General features: G+C 41.4%; 2 protein-coding genes across 6 annotated transcripts in view; one reads left to right on the top strand and one right to left on the bottom strand.

Moving 5' to 3' along the window:
* Positions 1 to 10,606, top strand: part of Dnajc3 (DnaJ heat shock protein family (Hsp40) member C3) — a 42,019-nt gene extending 31,413 nt beyond the window's left edge. The window contains exons 10-12 of the mRNA XM_028868217.2: positions 6,603 to 6,735; positions 8,184 to 8,332; positions 9,639 to 10,606. Of these exons, the coding sequence (XP_028724050.1) occupies positions 6,603 to 6,735; positions 8,184 to 8,332; positions 9,639 to 9,796 (440 nt within the window). The 3' untranslated portion in view covers positions 9,797 to 10,606. The remainder of the gene's footprint in view (positions 1 to 6,602; positions 6,736 to 8,183; positions 8,333 to 9,638) is intronic.
* Uggt2 (UDP-glucose glycoprotein glucosyltransferase 2) overlaps positions 10,246 to 19,254 on the bottom strand; it is a 128,926-nt gene continuing 119,917 nt past the window's right edge. For 4 of the 5 annotated variants that reach the window (XM_037208321.1, XM_037208320.1, XM_028868215.2 and 1 more), the window contains one exon: positions 18,449 to 18,648. In XM_037208321.1, the coding sequence (XP_037064216.1) occupies positions 18,626 to 18,648 (23 nt within the window). In that variant the 3' untranslated portion in view covers positions 18,449 to 18,625. Of the gene's footprint in view, positions 15,617 to 18,448; positions 18,649 to 19,254 lie in introns of those variants that run through there. The other variant, XR_003734424.2, reaches the window with a different exon arrangement.

Below are 19,254 nucleotides of genomic sequence, written 5' to 3'. Positions count from 1 at the left end.
ATTCATTACATGTATTTTTTAAACACATTTTTGATAGTACTTTATGAACATTTAAATAGGGATTTTTGCTGATTTTTTAATTTATTTGATGACTTCACGTGGGTTTTAATCAGAATCATCCGCCATTCTCCTCTCTGGAGTCTGTCTAGAATCTTCCTTTCCAACACATCCCCCCCCCCATTTCATATCATTTTAATTTTTATTTTTAATAGCACATTGACTTTAAGGTTGCTTGTATCAGCATGCGGATATGCCTGGGTGTGTGGCTACAGACCTGAAAACAAATGACTCTCCTCCAGATGCCACCAGTGGTCAATGGCTCCTCATCGAGGGGGAGGGGGAGGGGCTTGTGAGCCTTTCCCTAGTCCATGCTGGAGTGCTGACTGCCTTGATTTTGTGTCGGTCACTGTGCTGCTCTTGAGTTGGTGAGTGCAACAGCTATGTCCTGTTCAGGAGACATCATTTTCTGGTATTCCTCCCCAGCCTCTGCAGGGGGGACAACAGTGTCCAGTTTTAAGGCTGAGCACTTAACCGTCACTTATTTTCAGTTTCAATTAGTTATGAATCTTCATTAACCCTGACCTATAAAAAGCAGCATCCCTGACCGAGGTTAGGAGCATCATTCATCTATAGGTGTAAACAAATATTCAGAAGGCAGTTCAACAACATGTCCATTCAGCAAAACAATCCTTTGTGTGCTATTGTTTTTCATATTACATGTAATTTCTCTTCCAATTATGTTTTTATTTGAGTTGCTAGATCATAGGTTCCCATGTAGCTTCTTCATATGTTCCTTTTTGGGTCACCTTAAGTTTCTTTGCTAGAGCCTGTGACTTCCCTAGCAATGGGCTTTTGACCAGGTTTACAATCCCAGGCATGAATTCCCTCCTGTGAACCAGTCAGAGTGATTGTTTTCCTCCATAGTATTCATGCCACTATTGTACCATTGAGTGCATGCGTGGCTCATCAGTACTGCAACGTGTGGAGTCCAGTTGGGTGAGACAACTGACAACTGTTTTCTCCTGGTGGCTAGTAAAGCACCTTCAGGCACTATGAAAGCCAGCAGGGAGAAGTTTCCAGGTTGGTTCCAGTTTGATTTCTCTCTGTCCCACAACAAAAGTATTTGGGATCTTTAGGAGTGGGATCCTAATCTGCAGGTTCCAGTGGGTAACCAAGGGATGGCAGTAGCTTATATTGTTTTAGGGGGTCTCCCTGACCAACAACCTAGAGGAGGTTGCATTTGTATGCATGTGTAAAGGCTACTGGGTGCTGGGAAGCCTTTTTTTTTTAAAGAAGTTTTTTTAAAATTCATTTTACATACCAACCACAGATCCCCTCTCATCCCTCCTCCTGCCCCTCCAGCCTCACCCACCCATTCCATCCTCTGAAAGGGTAAGGCCTCCTATGGAGAGTCAGCAAAGCCTGGTACGTTCAGTTGGGGCAGGACCAAGCCCCCCCTCCCCACATAAAGGCTGAGCAAGGTGTCCCATCATAGGTAATGGGCTCCAAAAAGCCAGCTCATGCCTGATCCCACTGCCAGGGGCCCCTCAAACAGACCAGCTACACACTCTCTCCCATATGCAGAGGGCCTAGTCCAGTCCCATGCAGGCTCCATAGTTGTTGGTCTAAAGTTCATGAGTTCCTATGAGCTTGGTTCAGTTGTCTCTGTAGGTTTCCCTATCATGATCTTGACCCCACCCCCCCTTGCTGATAGAATCCCTTTTCTTCTCTTCAGCTGGACTCCCAGAGCTCGGCCTGGTGCTTGGTTGTGGATCTCTGTGTCTGCTTCTATCAGTTACTGGATGAAGGCTCTATGATGACAGTTAGGGTATTCACCAATCTGATCACTTGGGTAGGCCAGCTCAGGCACCCTCTCCACTATTGCTAGTAGTCTAAATTGGGGTCATCCTTGTGAATTCCTGGAATTTCCCTAGCAACAGGTTTTTCCTTAACTACATAATGTCTCTGGTAAGCCTTAACAGTGGCAATGGTCTGTGCTTCACTATTTGCACAGACATCCTGCATATGGTTAAATGACTTTTCTGTATATTCCTGCTTTCTGCCTTTCTGAACTGCTCTATACCCAGGAAGTCACATGCTGCCAGCCCTGCTCACTCCTTTGCCTCTTCCCTGTGCTACCCAAAGGGGCAAATGGCAAATCTTGTATGCTTTAGGTTCAGCATTTAAGGCAGCATGTGGTGGATGTCATGAGAGACATGTACATATTGGTGAAGTTATTAAGGCCACTCCATGTAGTTAAAAGGAGATTTATTTAATGGTGTAACCTACAAATTAAGGGATAGGTAGGTCACGGGGTCTGGGGAAGGTGTATCGCAGTTCAGCGGTGTTCTCTGGAGCTCTGCTCAGTCCACCTCCACCATTCAGCATCCTGGAACAGAGAGAGCGCTCGCCCATCCAGATCTCCAGTCTCCAGGCACTTCCCTTGGCTCCGCCTTGTAGGCGTGACAGTTGCCGAAGTCTCAATGGGGGTTGGAACTTCCAGATCAAAGCTGGAATGGCTACCCACTACATCTCCCCCTTTTTGTCTAAATAAGAAGGTTCTACCCTAATACAAGACTATATACAAAGGAATGGTTATCAAATATTATCCAGGAATAATGAGGGATGATGACCTAGATAAGATGGAACTACAACCAATGCAAACAATATCAAACAAGAAACACATACTAAAATCCAGAGAAGTATAGAGCATAGGTAAATGGCATGTTACAAAGATCATTCCAAAAGGTGTCCTATCCTAAAGAACCTGAATCTAATACTTAATATGTTCTATCTAAGATATTGTGTGTGTGTGTGTGTGTGTGTGTGTGTGTGTGTGTGTGTGTGTGCTGTAACTATAACTGCTAGTCTTCAATCCCATCAAAGACCTGAGAACTGGTAGATGGATGCAAGCAACTTTTGGGAATCTTGCAAGAGTAGACCGAGACAGCTGGCAGCGTGGACAGTCACCTAATGTTTCTCAGCATTGTTGGTGCATTGAAATTGGCTACAGGCCTAGAGTATCTGACAGACCATTTCAGAAGCAGGAATTCTGAAAGACCATCTTACCCTATGTTGGCAGAGTACAGTGGTCGCTTTCCTTGTGTCCCGCTTGTCCAGAAAGGACAGCATTGCATTCGTACTGTCAGCCGTCGAGGCAAGGGCAGTTCTTTGCCCAGTAGGCCATTTTGTGCCAAGAAGACAAACTTCCAAATGGAAATGTCTTAGAAGCCCAACGTTCTCTTGGGATCAAATTGGTGCAGCCAGGAGCAATTGTGTCTCACGTCAACAGAATTCTAAGTTATTTCAATGCCATATTCTCTAGGTCTATGAAGTGTTTGAAGATTACCTGTCCATCTGACCTATGTATCTGTAAATCTGGATAACCTAACTAACGTAACTATAGAGATGACAAGCATAGGTGACTATAAATCTATAAGTCTTATCTACCGAAATAACTTAAGGACTAAGGCTTCACGTAAACAAGGTAAACAGTCTATAAGCAAATGTATGGTAAAGAACGATGACTTCAAAATTGTGACAATGCACAAGATATTTATAACAGAGGTAGGAATATATAGTGAACAGAGAGAGAGCGCTTGCCCATCCAGATCTTGGGTCTCCAGGCGCCTCCCTTGGCCCCACCTTGTAGGCGTGACAGTTGCCGAAGTCTCAGTGGGGGTTGGAATTTCCAGATCCAAGCTGGAATGGCTGCCCACTACATGTACATGTATATTTTGCTGGTCTTTCCCCCTTCTGTTCTTTACCTCTGCTCTCCGCCCCCACAGATAAATTGTTTTCTACTATCTATGTCTGGTTTAGATTTTCTGGGGTTTTTTACAACATGTAAAGGATGTTGCTTTAGGGTTAGCCCATATTCATGGAAGTGTGGTGCTGGCATTTTCTGTGATCCTTTGCTCTGGTGCTATTTGCTTTCTCTTATCTTGGATTTGTGTATGGTGTAACTTTTTAGCAGCCCTTGTAATTGTTTTGCTGAAAATTCATCGTGTGGGATCCCACTACCTATTTTCTTGTGTGCTGTCTAGGAAGAGACCATGTATTCCTTTATGGGCTACCTATATGCTGGCCAGTTGGTAACCTTGTTCAAAGATTTCTAAGGTTCCATGTTTTGAGCACAGGCTCATAGAGGTATAGGGTGAAAGCTGGTAACACCCACCAGAACAGTGGTTCTCAACCTGTGGATTATGACCTCTTTGTAAGTCCAATGACCCTTTCACTGGGGTCACATCAGATACCTTGCATACCAAATATTTATATTATGATTCATAACAGTAGCAAAATTAGTTATGAAATAGCAACAAAAAATTTTATGGTTAGGGGTCACCACAACATGAGGAACTGTATTAAAGGGTCATACCTAGGAAGGTTGAGAACCACTGCTCTAGAAGGTCTTTATAACAATCAGGTATTCATGGTGGATTACCTCAGTGGTAGCTGGGAAGTGCTTCAACTCTGTCTGTGCTTTGGTATTTGTTAATAGGTTGGTGTTGAGGGTCACTTGCCAGCTGTGTGTCTTTCAATCCTTTTCTCCCTTTGATCCCAGGGCAGGCCTTAAGTTTGTAGGACCTGTTTTCTGGAGGAAATACCCTACGTTCCTGCCAGAGTCAGCAGCACTTTACTCTTGAAGATAGGACGAGCTTCAGAGTGTGATGGGCTGTCCTTTCCTTTTGTGTCTTCAGGTCTGTTGTAGCCATCACCAGTGCCTTTGTGCTCTGCTCTGGCTTTCTAGGTTCCGGCAGCCACACTGGGGCCTTCCACATGCATGTTTCATTCATAGAGGTTAATGGGCCCCTGTGAGGTGAATACTGTAACCAGTTGCTCCACGTAAAGGCTGAGTGCTTTCCCAGCTTTTGTCTTCTTACTGACTATTCTGATAGTTGCCTTAAACTTTATTTTCTAGCTTGCCAAACAAAAAGTCCAAGGCTACACTAATGGCTTCTAAGCCTGCTGGGACCTTCCAGTGTAGGTGATTGTGCATCTCTCCACTTCGGGTTATTTTTTGTTAAGAATCTGCTTGTTGTTTCTTTTCTAGAAATTTGCCAACATTTCTATCTTTGCAACTCTGTGATGATCATTTTTTATTTTTGTCACTGTGCTGGGAAGAGGGCAAACAAAGTGGACTAATGTCTGTCATTTTGATCAGTTTGTTAGCACTCTTCCTTAAGAATGTGAGAGGGTAGAGTAAGGATCTGTAGCTCAGTGGTAGAGCAGTTGTCTAGCATGCTCAGACCCTGGGTTTAATATCACCTACCATATCCATACACACAAGAAAAAAATGTCTGGGTGAAATTTTGTTTATGTTGAGGTTAGAAAATTAATTGCTCATAGTAAATCTAGAATCATAATATTTCTGTCTTTTTTTTTTTCATGGCTGTTCATTTATGACTGAGGTAGACTTGTATTATTTAATTCCCAGGGTGTGGAATCTAAGGAAATGGACCAAAAATTACTTAGCTACTATATGTTTTCGGAAGTATTTTACGTTCTAATTAGTTTCTACTTGCAATCATATGAATATAGGAAACAGTAATTCTATACTTTTTATAATAAGAAAAACATGCATACTATAACTTAGTAAATATGATATAAAAGACTTGGCAGTTGGGGCTGGTGAGATGGCTCAGTGGTTAAAGGTGCCTGTTGCCAAGCCTGACAGCTTAATTAACTCCAGACTTGGTAGAACATATTGGACTCCGTGTGTATTTTAGCTCAGGAGCTAAGATGGACTCCAGTGAGGAGAAAATGCCACGCACCAAATTCTGGAGGAAACTTTTTAGATTCTGAATCTTTTTTCCTATAACCTGACACAAGTCAAACTTATTCTGTAACTGGGCCTCCAGAGACCCGGCACCCAGGGCAATTGTTGAAGGCTAGTCACTGTTCAGTCATACCCAGATTTCTGACTTCCAGGCCTCATGAGCCTGTGACCAAGGAATGTTCCTGAAATCCAGCATTCCAAACCAGCCATGAATAATCTTCATCAGCAGGACTTTCAAAGGATGGATCTCAGGCTTGCTACACTAATTCATCTTGCATATTAGATACCTAAGTACTCTAAAATAAAACGTGTTGTAGATTTCCTCCAGACTTTTCATACTAGGTCTTTATGTATTTTGGTTTTGGTTAACGCTGCAATCACATTGGCAGTACTGAGCTGATGGTTCCGCCAGCTCCCTTTGTACCCTTTGCTTCTTCCAAACTATCAAACATAGATGTTAATGCTGATTTTCTTTTCCAGTATTTTACTTTTTTTGCTATGCAGTGGTCATTTATGTCTTAGTGGGGTTAAGATTGTTTTGTATAATATTAAAATACCTTGAAGGAGGTGTGGGAGATAATGTGAGAGGATGGATAAGTAAACCAACCACGGTGAGTTCTGTTGAACAGGAGTGAGAGCTTCAGCCTTTATTATGAATTATGTTTGAACAAAATTATGGAAGTGGTACCATTTAGGCTCTTAGAAGCAACAGTGAGTGAAGGGGCTGTTACCCTTCATGAGGACTTGGTACCAAGTTGTTAGAATACATAAAGGCACTGAATCGTAATTCCCCCCTAACATTTTCCTAAACATATTTTGACAGCCATTCAGGATTATGAAGCTGCTCAGGAACACAATGAAAATGATCAGCAGATTCGGGAAGGTTTAGAGAAAGCCCAGCGGTTACTGAAACAGTCACAGAAACGAGATTATTATAAAATCTTGGGAGTAAAAAGGTGAATTATTGAAGTTTGCCTGTGCTATTTAATCAACTGCTTTAAAGCTAATTGTATCTCCTTTTGTCTTAACCTGGTTCACTCCATTTACTCATGTTATTTCAGTCATATATTATTCTAACAGCCTTTAACATCATAAACTGTGTTTGGTATTTTGCAGGCCAATTTGTTTTATGAAGATCATTAACAGAGATGTTGATGATGAAGGCATAAATAGGTCCTAGGCCTAGACTTTTTGGGAAGGATTAAGAAAGTAGAGTTGCACTTTATTTCCACTGGGGTAAGAGGAAGGAAAAAAAAGCCTTCCCCTGAGCCTGAGGTTAAAGTTGTACAGGCTGGAAAGATGGCTCTGTAGTTAAGAGCACTGGATCTCAGCACCCACATGATGGCTCACAACCATCTCTAACTCCAGTTCTGACCTCCTTTGCTTTCTGTCATTACACACACACATGATGGTCATACATTCAAGCAAACACTCATACACAAAAATAAATCCTAAAAATGTCTAAAAAAAAGACTCATTTTCTCTGACCATGTAGACTGTCAGCTTCTGTTCCAAAGATTAAAGCTTTGGTCTTACTAGTATTAAGTAAACTCAGCCTAAAGGGGTTTACAGAGATTTTTGTATGTGTATGTTTTATTTTTATTGATTGACAGAATCTCGCTGTGTAGCCCTGGCTAGCCTGAAGACAATATATATACCTAGCTGGCCTTAAACTCACAGAGATCTGTCTGCCTCTGCCTCTAGAGTACTGCTGGGATTAAAGGTGAGTGCTACCATCCTGATGGGAGAATATCTTTTTTTTTTTCCCCCCGAGACAGGGATTCTCTGTGTAGCTTTGTGCCTTTCCTGGAACTCACTTGGTAGCCCAGGCTGGCCTCGAACTCACAGAGATCCCCCTGGCTCTGCCTCCCGAGTGCTGGGATTAAAGGCGTGCGCCACCACCGCCCGGCGAGAATATCTTTTTAATGCCCAGAAAGAATTAAATCATGGTAGTGTGGAAATTCAGCAAGGGACAGTTGTGAAGACCTGTACTGTATTCTGAGGTACTTACTGAGCAAGCTTCTGGAGAGGCCTGGAATCAGCTCAGTGTTAGTGGGTTTGCCGTGCCTTCAGTAGGTTCAGTTCCCGGGGTTTGCTCCCCCACCCCCATGGCTCAAAAGGAAAGAAAAACAAAGTAGACTGCCATACAAAGAACAGATGTTAAATCTTGACTCTCTGGAGTCTCGAGGAACACAGCTGTATGCCATCAGGTGACACTCTCCTGGATCCCTTACACACCTGAGCTTACAGTATTTGTCTGTAGTGCTGTGATAAGCCTCTACCACTGAGGCTTCAAAGAGGACTACCAACACAGCTCTTCTGATTTCTTTCTTTCTTTTTTTTTTAAATGAAACCAAGTTAGGGCCTTTATGACAGTTGCTAAGTAATTTTCTTTATCCTTCAGAAATGCCAAAAAACAAGAAATCATTAAAGCATACCGAAAGTTAGCACTTCAGTGGCATCCAGATAATTTCCAGAATGAAGAAGAAAAGAAAAAAGCGGAGAAAAAGTTTATTGACATAGCAGCTGCGAAAGAAGTCCTCTCCGACCCAGGTACCTCTGCCCCGTGTCCTGCTGCTGTCTGGGGAGAGTGAAGTTGGGGACGTAGTAGCTGCCGTTCCTTTCCCACCCCAGCAGGGGCAGAGTGGGTAGAGCAGGGCGGGTGAGGGAGGACTGTGGTGGGTTGTCAGTCCTGCACTGTCACCAGTTTCTTCCCACCTGAGTCTGGGGACCCGACCCGCAGGTAAATGGTCAGTGCTATACCAGTGTGTAGTGAAAGAAGACTAACTGGGGAATACTTTGTCCCCACTTGAACAAGTTCCTGTCATTTCTTAGCACAACACTGAGCATATCACACCTATCTCTTAGACCCCTGCTAGCCTCCTCGCTCAGTGATGGATGATTCTTGGTACCAAATTCCCAGATGTCTCAGAGCTGGGTGCGGAAACCAGTGTGTCGAGCTGGCTACAAAAAGACGAGAGGAGAGGAGATCTCTAGCTCTGCTTGTTGTGCCCATGGGTGTTAGCAGCTCTCTCGCCCTAAGTCACAGAAACAGATGTGCTGGTTGAGGTGTGTGCGTGTGCGTGTGCGTGTGCGTGAGAGAGAGAGAGAGAGAGAGAGAGAGAGAGAGAGAGAGAGAGAGAGAGAGAGAGAGAGAGAGAGAATCTAGTCTGGAAAGTAAGAGGACAGGCTCAGAATGTGTACACACTGCTTTTTGTGGCTTTCTGTATGTGTAGGGGGATGAGTGTTCTAATTTGAGCAGGAAGGTTCAACAAAGAGGAAACCTTTTTGCCCCTTGAGCAAATCTTTTTTGTGCATCCATTTGTATTACATAATTGAAATAGTCCTTTGTCTTAAGTCATTTGTAGTCTAGTAAGGAAGACAGGTGCACTTCGTTATTCAACACAGTAGGTACAGTTGACCTGTTCTGTTATTGAATGCAAAATGCTTCACTCTCCCTAAATGTGGTATAATGGGTGGGCCAGAGTCAGGGGTCTTGAGGGATTTGGTGGTGTTAGGGAGCCCCCTCATCCTTGCCTGTTTCTCATTGGGTTCTCCATGTATCTGCATTACATTTTGGGAGGAAAATGAGCCTTATGGAGTGTTGTGTGTCACCTGTTGGGCAAAGTAGCTCCTTAGATGCTTTATGGAGGAGACTCAGTGAGGTTCTTGCCTGATGGACTTCATTTGAGGGAGGAGAGTAGTGACAAGCTGTTTTATAAAGAGCATGACTCTGGGAGTTCTCTTTGCAATCATTTTCTTCAGGATGGTGATGGCAAAGTATGGATTTGGGTATCAAAGCCTCGTATCTATACCTTAGGTTAATATGTGGGTCTTAATTTGCTGGTTTCTTTTCTAGAAATGAGAAAGAAGTTTGATGATGGAGAAGATCCTCTTGATGCAGAGAGTCAGCAAGGAGGTGGTGGCAGCCCCTTCCACAGAAGTTGGAACTCATGGCAAGGGTTCAATCCCTTCAGCTCAGGCGGACCGTTTAGATTTAAATTCCACTTCAATTAAACCAGCTCTTTTACTGCTCCTCTTCTTTATTACTATTATTTTTTTAATATTAAAAACAAAGAAACTTTGTTTGGAATTCGAATGGAAACAAAACAAAACAAAACTTTTAGTTTGTCGGTGACCAAAGAATTGTTTTAAGGAAAAAAGCTGTTCTTACTGTAGACTCGATGCCTGCCAAGGTGGGGGGCAAGGAATCATACTTCTGACAAAGCAGCCTGTACTCATCTTGTGACTGCCTGGGGAAGTGCTCTGAGGCTTTTACCCTGTGGAGGTTTTAAATAGCATTAAATATAGATATCCAACCCAGAGCAGACAGACTCTCTACAGCCTTGCATAGAAACCGTGAGGAGGAGCTGTAATCTTCAGGAGAATGGATTGTGTCTCAGTATTCTTGAGAGAATATGAACAACTGAGCTGTATTTTCTTAGGGACAGTTACGCTTAGATTTTGGTCAGTCCAGTCACTTGCAAGTATTTACTCCTGTACCAGTGTCATCATGGCTGTCACTGCAGGAAGGGTGGAGACCATCTTTTAGGAACATACTCTCACGTAGTGGTGGTATGTCCAGGTGTTGAATGGGCTGAAGTTGAGCATATATTTTTGTTGTTGTTTTGTATCTATAGGAGAATACCAATTTCACTTGAATTTAATTATAAAAACTTACAGATCCTCCTTTAAATGTTAAACAGAACAAGTTAAAATGCGTAAAAAAGAGGCTCAGTGGTATTTTAGACAATACTGTTGGAGGTCAGTTTGAAATACTTTTTAAACAAGTGAAGTTCCAAGTTGTTTGCTAGAAATGAAGAGTTGCTTTGCAAGCCTAAGCAGAGCATTAGGATTCCCACTTGAAGCAGCATCTCAGTGTCTCTTCTCTTTTCTTACATTTAGCCCAACTGTCTTGGTTGTATTGGTTGTTGGTTTTTGGTCAGTAGATCTGCCTTACTAGGACTGGATGTTCCCAGGTTTGTTTTTCTGCTTAGAAGAAAGTATAGGCTTGCAAATCTACTCAACTCTATGTACTTGCTAACATTTCACTTAAAAAAATGACATTTTCTGTTTCCTCCTGAGATCTCCCTCTTGATTTTTAAGCAGATACCTCTTTAAGAAATATACTATTCATGATTTGTATACTGGATAATTTTTTTCCCCTAAAAATCTATTGCTAAATCAAGAACATTGAGTATTTATGAACTACTGATGTTACATTGAAAATCTAAAAGAATTACTTTGGTAAGAATTATTACCTTTATTCTAGAAAGTTTTTTTTCTTTCTTAAAACATTGTGAAATATTTTAAGTATAAAGGTTTAATATATTGATTTTATGAAGTTAAGCATTTTAGTTAATTGTGGGAGGCATGAATGTAGCATCCAAGCACAAATAATTTTCTTAACCTATAGTCGTATCCTTGAGCATCTATAGAAAAAGACTTTTTTAATGGGAGAACATAAATCACCTAGTTGAGTTGGGCAAACCATGTAAGTGCTTTTTGCCTGAACTTAGGAGCCTCTTTCTCACCAGTAAACTTCACAGTGCATTTCAGATGCCTTCCAGCTTTCACTTTGCTTCAGTGTCCCCAAATTCCAATCAGACTGGCACTAGAGACAAGGAGAAGCAGGCCAGCCTGGTTTACACAGTGAGTGCCTTACCAGGCCCCCACCAAAATCGTAAATCAAATCAACTCAAGCCAGTGTGAAACAGTGGATGAAAAATGTTTTTCAAATCTTGTGTTTAACTACGATGTCACAATTGTTTGTCAATCTGACTCCATTTGTGGGTGACGTCACTGACACTTTTGAACTACATTGATGGCATCTGTGTACATTCCAAAGTGCAATTTTTCACCTACAGAACCAAGGAAGCATCAAGTTGCTTACTCTCCCATTTAGAGCGGATGGAAAGATGCCAGTAGCATGGAGTCAGAGGGATAGTGACATGGTTGAAGATTGGGCTGCACGGACCTGTGAGTGACTCCTAATTTGCTTCCCAGAGAGTTTCAAGGTGTTTTTATTTGATTTTGTCTCCTACTTGTAACTACCCAAAGTAACATGATTAGTCTTGCTCACTGCAAACTTTGGTGCCAAAGGCAGATGCCATGGAGGGAGATGAAAGATGAAGGTAGATCTCAGTGCTGATTAGTAAGATAGGGATGACCTGTAAATTCCTGCCTGGATGCTGTTGGCAGCCTCCTGGTGTCCAACCTATCCCAGATGAGGAACAGATTAGTGTTCCTTCTACCTGCCTGACACTGTATACCATGCAGTGGAAAACCACATTACTGAAGAAACATTCTCCACTTTCCCTTTTTCCTTTTTGCAGGGCTACTTCCACATTCCGGTTTGTTTTTAGGAACTACAGACCCTTTGTGGTAATTCTGGGGAAAATGGGATCAACGCTCACCTTAGCTGAACTCTATTCTGTTTCTAGCCTTTCCATCCCTATAATGAGCTTCCTAAGGGCGGGCAGCACCACTGGGCTGCATCCAGTGCTCCTCACTGCAGGAAGAAGGAAAACATCTGCTACCTGAGGGCAACTTCCTTCACTTCTCAGTTTTGTAAGTTTACTCTTTCTGACCATGAATAGAAGAAAACCTGGAAAAAAAAATCCAACTCAGTAGTTTAATTAATGTGCATTGGATATAACATCTTAATTTAAAAATACCCCTAGTAGTGTTTTAAATAACAGTGTGGAGATTAGTCATTGGAGTTCTGATAATGAATGGAATTAAAAATGTTTTTCAAATGTAAGCAGGCATGCTGGCTTATGACTAATCTCAGAATGTGGGGGCTGCAATAAGAAGTCACTGTGACTTTGAGGCCCTCCCCTCTTTTAAAAGTACCAAACTTATGCACACAACAAAAGTGTGAGAAAGAATTATTGATAACCAAGTAGAAAAAACATCAGTTGTCACTATTATTTATTCCTGGAAGATAACATTCATATGTAAAGGCTTTAACTTGGTCAGAAGTTGTCGCTTACCATGAAGAGAGAAGATGTATTGGTTAGAAATCACTTCTCAGGCCACTGGGGTGCCAACCTGCCTCATAGATATAGGCACTTAGATGATGGCTTTTACAGTGTTTTTAGTAAGTACACATCACTGAGGTAGGACGAAGTCAGGGCGATTTTCCTGAGTGTATTTGATGTTTCTGTAGTGATCAAGGGAGGAGAAGGCAAGTGACGATTTTTAAGAATGAATCTCTTTTTCCAGATCATAGCGTTCCTTTTCTGTTAGTAGCAGTTTACTCTAATTTCAAATGATGCTAGGAGGGGGAGATAATTTTTTTTAACAGATGATCTCATTTGCTGAATGATTTAAGAGTAAAATTAGCCACTGCGTGGCTTTGTGTACAGTAGCAACAGGCTTATTGGACTCGTCTGTGGATGAAATATTTACCTGTGCAAAAGAGTACAGGGCATAGGGGAAGTAAAAATTAGAGATGTTTGATAAGTTAAATATTACTCCTAAGCTTATATTTGTTTTAAATGGGGAAGACCTAATAATCCATCTCAATTTAGTGTTTTAATAAAAAAAAAGGAACTAAAATTATTTCAACTGGGCTCATACATGTCTATGAATATGGGCAATATTTTTATGCCCGTGTATTTTCACATTTAATAAAAATATTTATGGTCATATCCACTCCTTTCTTGCTTCTGATTCATGTTTAACCTTTGAGTTAAAATTCTAAGAAAGTCCATCTTAAGTCTATTTCCAACTTTACTTCACACAAAATCAGTGACTGAGTTGACAAAAAGGCTTTCCTACATTATGTGAGTTTACAGGGAAGGTCAGAGCACAGAATGTAGATAAGTTTACAAATCTTTTAACTCACCAATCCTAGGAAATTGGGACTTAAAATAGTGGACTGTTCTTCTATTTTTATATTAAAGTCTAAGAGGTACCTTCATCTGAACTCTGACTGTTCATTTCTGTTGTCTTCTGGTTACAGGAAGGTTCCATAGCACAGCTCAGGTAAGTTTCTAGCAACAGCAAAGCCTGCTTTTGATTTCAGTTATATATTTTGTATTGAAGGAAAAATGCATTTATATAAAACTTGTGCAGAAAGATTAGAAACTTTCCAAATCCCTAGTAGTAATCTTGATACCATGGCAGTATAGAAGCGGTCAGCCTTATTCTGAAGAAGTCGGAGGTGAAAGAGGCCAGGGCTGCCTGGTGGCCGGAAGCAGAGGGACATTGTCATTTTTTTCCTCAGGGCAGAGCTCTGGCTTTCCTTTAGCAGACACAAGCTCCTGTTACTACTGTTTTGGGCTTCATAGTCTGGTGCAAGTATACAATTACCTTCAAGCCTACAGTTTATATCCTAGTGACTCCAGAACCCATACCTTTTCTTTTCCCCCTATTTTTGAGCAAATCTTTCAATGGGAGATGGGTACACGACACACAGAATCAACATGCACTTACTGCTTTTGTCCAGTTCCTGCCATGGCCCTAAAGAAACAAAAACCAAGGTCACAAGGAGTTTGGTGACTTGGCTCTCTGGAAAGCCCTCCCCCTACTGGAGTTTAGTTTCTCACTTCTCTTTAGTTTCTCAGTTTTCTGTAACCATTTAAGAAAAAATCCTGCTTCTTCTCCCTTGAGAGTCTGCATCATTCATCTCAAGCCACTATCCCAGATTGATCTTTGATGACTGAGACTTATTAATATAAATGCTCTGTCAGTAGCTTAGACTTATTACTATCTCTTACACCTTAAGTTAACCTATATTTCTTGTCTACACTCTACCACATGATGGTACCTTTTTTTCAACATGGCATGTTCATTTCCTGCTCCCTCTGCATCAGGCTGGTGACTCCCAGTGACTCTGCCTCCTCCTTCCCCCAGCTCTCTTTTTTACTGTCTGAAAGTCCTGCTTAACTTCCTCCTGCCTAGCTATTGGCCATTAGCTCTTTATTAATCCAATGATAATACATAGTCGCAGTGTAAAAAAAGATTGTTTCACAGCAAATAATCTTACAAATTCAAACACTTAAAAAATTCAGTCTTTAAAAACAAAAAAATCCCAAGTCTTTTAAAGTCAAATGTCTCTGAAGTGTGGGACACTCCTATAAAGTAAAAAGTAAGTTATTTCAAGAGGGAAGAACCAGGGCTCAATCAGATCAAAGTAAACCAAATCCCAACAGTATAACTCACTCAATGTCCAATATTTGGGATTCACCCTCCCTCAATCTCAGGGGCTCTTCCAAGGGCTTGGGTCACTTCTCTGGATCTGCAGCACACAGCTTGTCCTCTAGGCTCAGGCTGGTCCCACTGCACAGCTGCTGCTGCTGGTGGTGGTTGTCCCATGGGACTGGCATCTCCAAAATCCTGCACTTTCACCAGGAGTGTCTCCTGGGCCCACTTCATGGTGCCAAGCCTCAACTTCTCAGCATGACCTCTTCAATCCAGAGACTTCAACTGCTATTGAGGCTGCACCTTTATGAGTGGCTTCGCCTGGCTCTCAGTGCCAAGCCTTAGTTAGCTGTTCTTCATGACCCCTTCATGCCTTCAAAGCCAGTACCAACTGGGAGTCTTACACATTATCAAGTTTGACTGTCAGCACTTGGTACAGCCTAGGCCACCTCTAGGACACAGCTTGTGTACTGACTCTCAGGAAACACTTCACCTCATTGATTCTGGTCTCTTCTTAACCACAGCTGGCTCTTCATCCCCAGCTGACCAGCATCCATTGTTCCAGTAAAACAAAGGTTCTACTTTAGTGGTCCTGGTCTCTTGTTCATCATAGCTAATTCTTCAGCTCCAACTGACCAAACACCACAGATTCTTCACACAAATGCCCCAGTAGAGTCTTGGCTTCACCTGAAACATCATAAACCAGGCTTCTGACCCTTTGTACTGCTCTCAAGATTCTTATCCATGCTCCTACAGAATAGCCCACTGAGCTCTCAACACCTAATGGCTTTTCTAGATCAGAGTTCCAAAGCCCTTCCCTAATCCTCCCTAAGACAATATGATCAGGTCTATTACAGCATTAACTTACTCCTGGTACCAATTTCTGTCCTTGTTAGGGTTATCATTGCTGTGCTGAAATACCAGGGCCAAAGCAGCTCGGGGAGGAAAGGGTTTATTTGGCTTACACTTTCACATTACTGTTCATTGATGGAAGTCAGGATAGGAACTCAATCAGGGTAGGAATCTGGAGGCAGGAGCTGATGCAGAGGCAATGGAGGGGTGCTGATTTGTTCCAGGATATTTGATCACACTGTGAACCCTGAGATTGCATTATTTAATGGAAAAAAATCTGTTTCTATTTGTAGCATGGTTCAGCCCTATCCCTTTTAAAAGATTAAGTAAAACCAACAATAGATCGAGAGGTGGGGCAAGCAATCAGTTAACAACAACAACAACAACAACAACAACAAAATCCTAAAACCATAGTAGGAGGAAGTCAGGAAGACAGAACCACACAGGAAGTACTAGGGAGGGACTTAGAGTTTGGCATTCCTTTTGCTTGGGAAAGCAAAAGACGTTCTCTTTGTGGGAAAGCAAAAAAAAAAAAAAAAAAAAAAAAGGAAGCAGCTGTGAGCTTTCCTTGACTCTGGGCTAGCAGTTTTTCACCCCAGCATCCCAAGCTTTATTGGTAAAATTGGATGATAGAGACTTAGTTAGGAACTACACTTGGCGGCAGAAGCGGTGGCCCTGGGATGGAGAAGTCCTGCTGGGCGTTGACCTGAGCAGTGAGGCAGTTATGCAGAGCCATGGTCATTAGCTGAGACAACAGTAGATTGAGGTGCAGCCACTATGCTGCGGTAAAACAACCCTGCTGACTGGCTTGCTCCTCACTGCTAGTTCAGCCTAGCGATGGCCCCACCCACAATGGGCTGGGTCCTCCCTCATCAATTACTAATTAAGAAAATTACCTACAGGCTTGCCTGCAGCCCCCTCTTATGGTAGCATTTTCTTAATTGAGGTTCCCTCCTCTCAGATGACTTTAGATTTTTGTCAAGTTGACATAAAACTATCCAGCATAGGGCATTTTATTAAAGAATGTCCTTGCAAAGAAATACTTAATTCAAAAATTTGGATTTTCTAGTATATATACTCATCTAGAAATGAGACATGTAAATTTAGTCTTTCAAATGACAAGGTGATAGACGAGAACTATCAAATCTGATATTTTAAGGTAGAAATTAATTACAACTTAAATGTCTTCATAAAAACAGTGAGCAAAGAGGGAGAGGAAGGTATTCCATTAATTGGCATGAGTGGCCTGCCAGGGGAAGGGTACTGTTGAGTACTGGATCTTAAATCTACCCTAAAGGTCACATTCTGGAATGTTTGGTTACTAGCCTTCGTAAGAGACCAAACCCAGTGGGGAAGTGAGGTCACTGCAGTACGCCTTTGTGGGTGCGGAGACCCCAAGCCCATTCTCTCTTCTCCTGCTTCCCAGCAGCCATGGGGTGCTCCTATGATGTACCGTGCTCTTGTGAGCCCACAGCAATGTGGGCAAGTGACCATGGACCTGAGTGAAAGCAAACCTTTCTTCCCTAAGTTGTTTATCTTGGGTATTTTGTCACAGCAACAGGAAGCTGGTGAACATGAGTATTTTCCAAATCTTGTAGGATATACTGTCAGATACGGTGGATTACCTAACTTTGAAGAGCTAAAAGGAATTAAGGCACAGCTGGCTTCTGTCTCAGTATGGAACTTGTATATAAACCTGTCTCACACGAACAGCCCATCTCTAGAGGTAGAGGGTTCTTCATTACATGGGAGGTTTTCAAGATGACCCGTGATTCCATCTGATAGACTCCTGAAGGGGTGCCTGGAACACTAGGTAACCACTAGCTTTACTAAATGTTTCTCATGAAGAATCAGGAGAGCTTTTTAAGCAGTCATGAATTGCCATGGTTACAGCAGACCTATCAGAGGTGTCCAACCTTTTCATACTGCATCACGAGGCTGCCTCTACAGAGGTGCTCAGCCTCGCTGATAACTATGCCTGGGATGGATGCAGCCCACAGCACACATGCAGCCAAGGGGCCACAGGCTGGACATCCTGATGACACTTTGGTGGATGAGATGAAATGACACTGAAGTACGTATGTTCTAGTCCCAAGATGCGGTAAGAATGGAATATTTGAATAGTTAAAAAATATTTACTATTCCTACTTATCTACTTAAACACAGAAGGGAAAATCTTTTATTAGTTTCTATAGGACTATATGATTTATATCCTTTATTTAGTTTCTATAAAAGTATCCAGTCTTTTTAAAAATGCATAACATGTATGGATATGCATATCATTTTATAAAATAGAAACATTCAGAACAATGTAAACATAGCACAAGATTAAAAACCTATGGTTTAAGATAAATAAATGATTACAGTGCACTATGACTTCCATTTTAAAATGACAGTTAAAGTATAAAATTGGCTTGTTTTTAAAAAATGAGAGAAAGCCATGAGTCCTTTTCCTTAAAAAGCATGAATTTCTGTAATTTGACATGCATTCTGTGAGTAAGGAACTACGGGTATACTTAAAGCTGGAATACTAAAAGATGTGGATGGTTTGATAAACACTAGCGAGGACCTTCAAGGACTTTCACAGACCTTCCAGGACATTTGACAACATCAAACTAACTGGAAAAAATAACAACAACAATATCTTAAGCAACCAGAAAAAGGGAATAATCTATCAACCACATAAATTAAGTTTATTTTAGAACTTTACAAGTATTTTAAATAAAGTTTATAAAAAGTGAATATGTCAATAATTTGAATGAAATGGCCTACTAGTTTCAGCAGTTCCACAAATTCTCAGCAGGTGGCAGGTTTTCATCGTGGTTTATCTTCTGGAAACCAGTGCTAGAGTTCATCATGTACAGAAACTGCAGGGAAAGGAAACTTTGTTTAGTTTTTGAAATCTCAAAATATAAAATTAGCCTAAAATGTCATTAAGGAGTGAGATATATAAAAAGTCCAAGTTTTGACAGAGACTTGCTTATTAATTTACTGTGTGTGTGTGTGTGTGTGTTGTCATTCAGTGTGGGCCTAGCTCTTTGTACATTTTGGTATCCATTCTAATGCAAAATAAATGTGTGTCTTTTTAACCACCTATAGAATGTGAATGTACACAAGTCTATGAGAACAAGAAACACATACATACATATACATAAACACACAATTGGCATTTTGTGAAATAAACATTAATATAATATATAAACAGATATGGCATAGGATTAAAACCTCATGTGGTTTAAGATAAATGATACCAGACAGCAGTCTTTAAGAGTACAGACATGCAGCCTGGTCTGTCTGAAGACACTCACATATCTGCCCTGCACCATAAAAGACACACAGAGAGAACTTCCAAGTTAACAAAATCAGAAACGAAAAGGAGAACATAACAACAGACATGGAGGAAATCAGGCAATCATCAGGTCATACTTTAAAAACCTGCACTCCACCAAATTGGAAAATCTAAAAGAAATGGA

This window comes from Peromyscus leucopus, chromosome 9, assembly GCF_004664715.2.
Source record: "Peromyscus leucopus breed LL Stock chromosome 9, UCI_PerLeu_2.1, whole genome shotgun sequence".
NCBI classification, from domain to species: Eukaryota; Metazoa; Chordata; class Mammalia; order Rodentia; family Cricetidae; genus Peromyscus; species Peromyscus leucopus.
The sequence above is the reverse complement of the archived record's forward strand: the minus strand, read 5'-3'. Positions and strand labels throughout refer to the sequence as shown.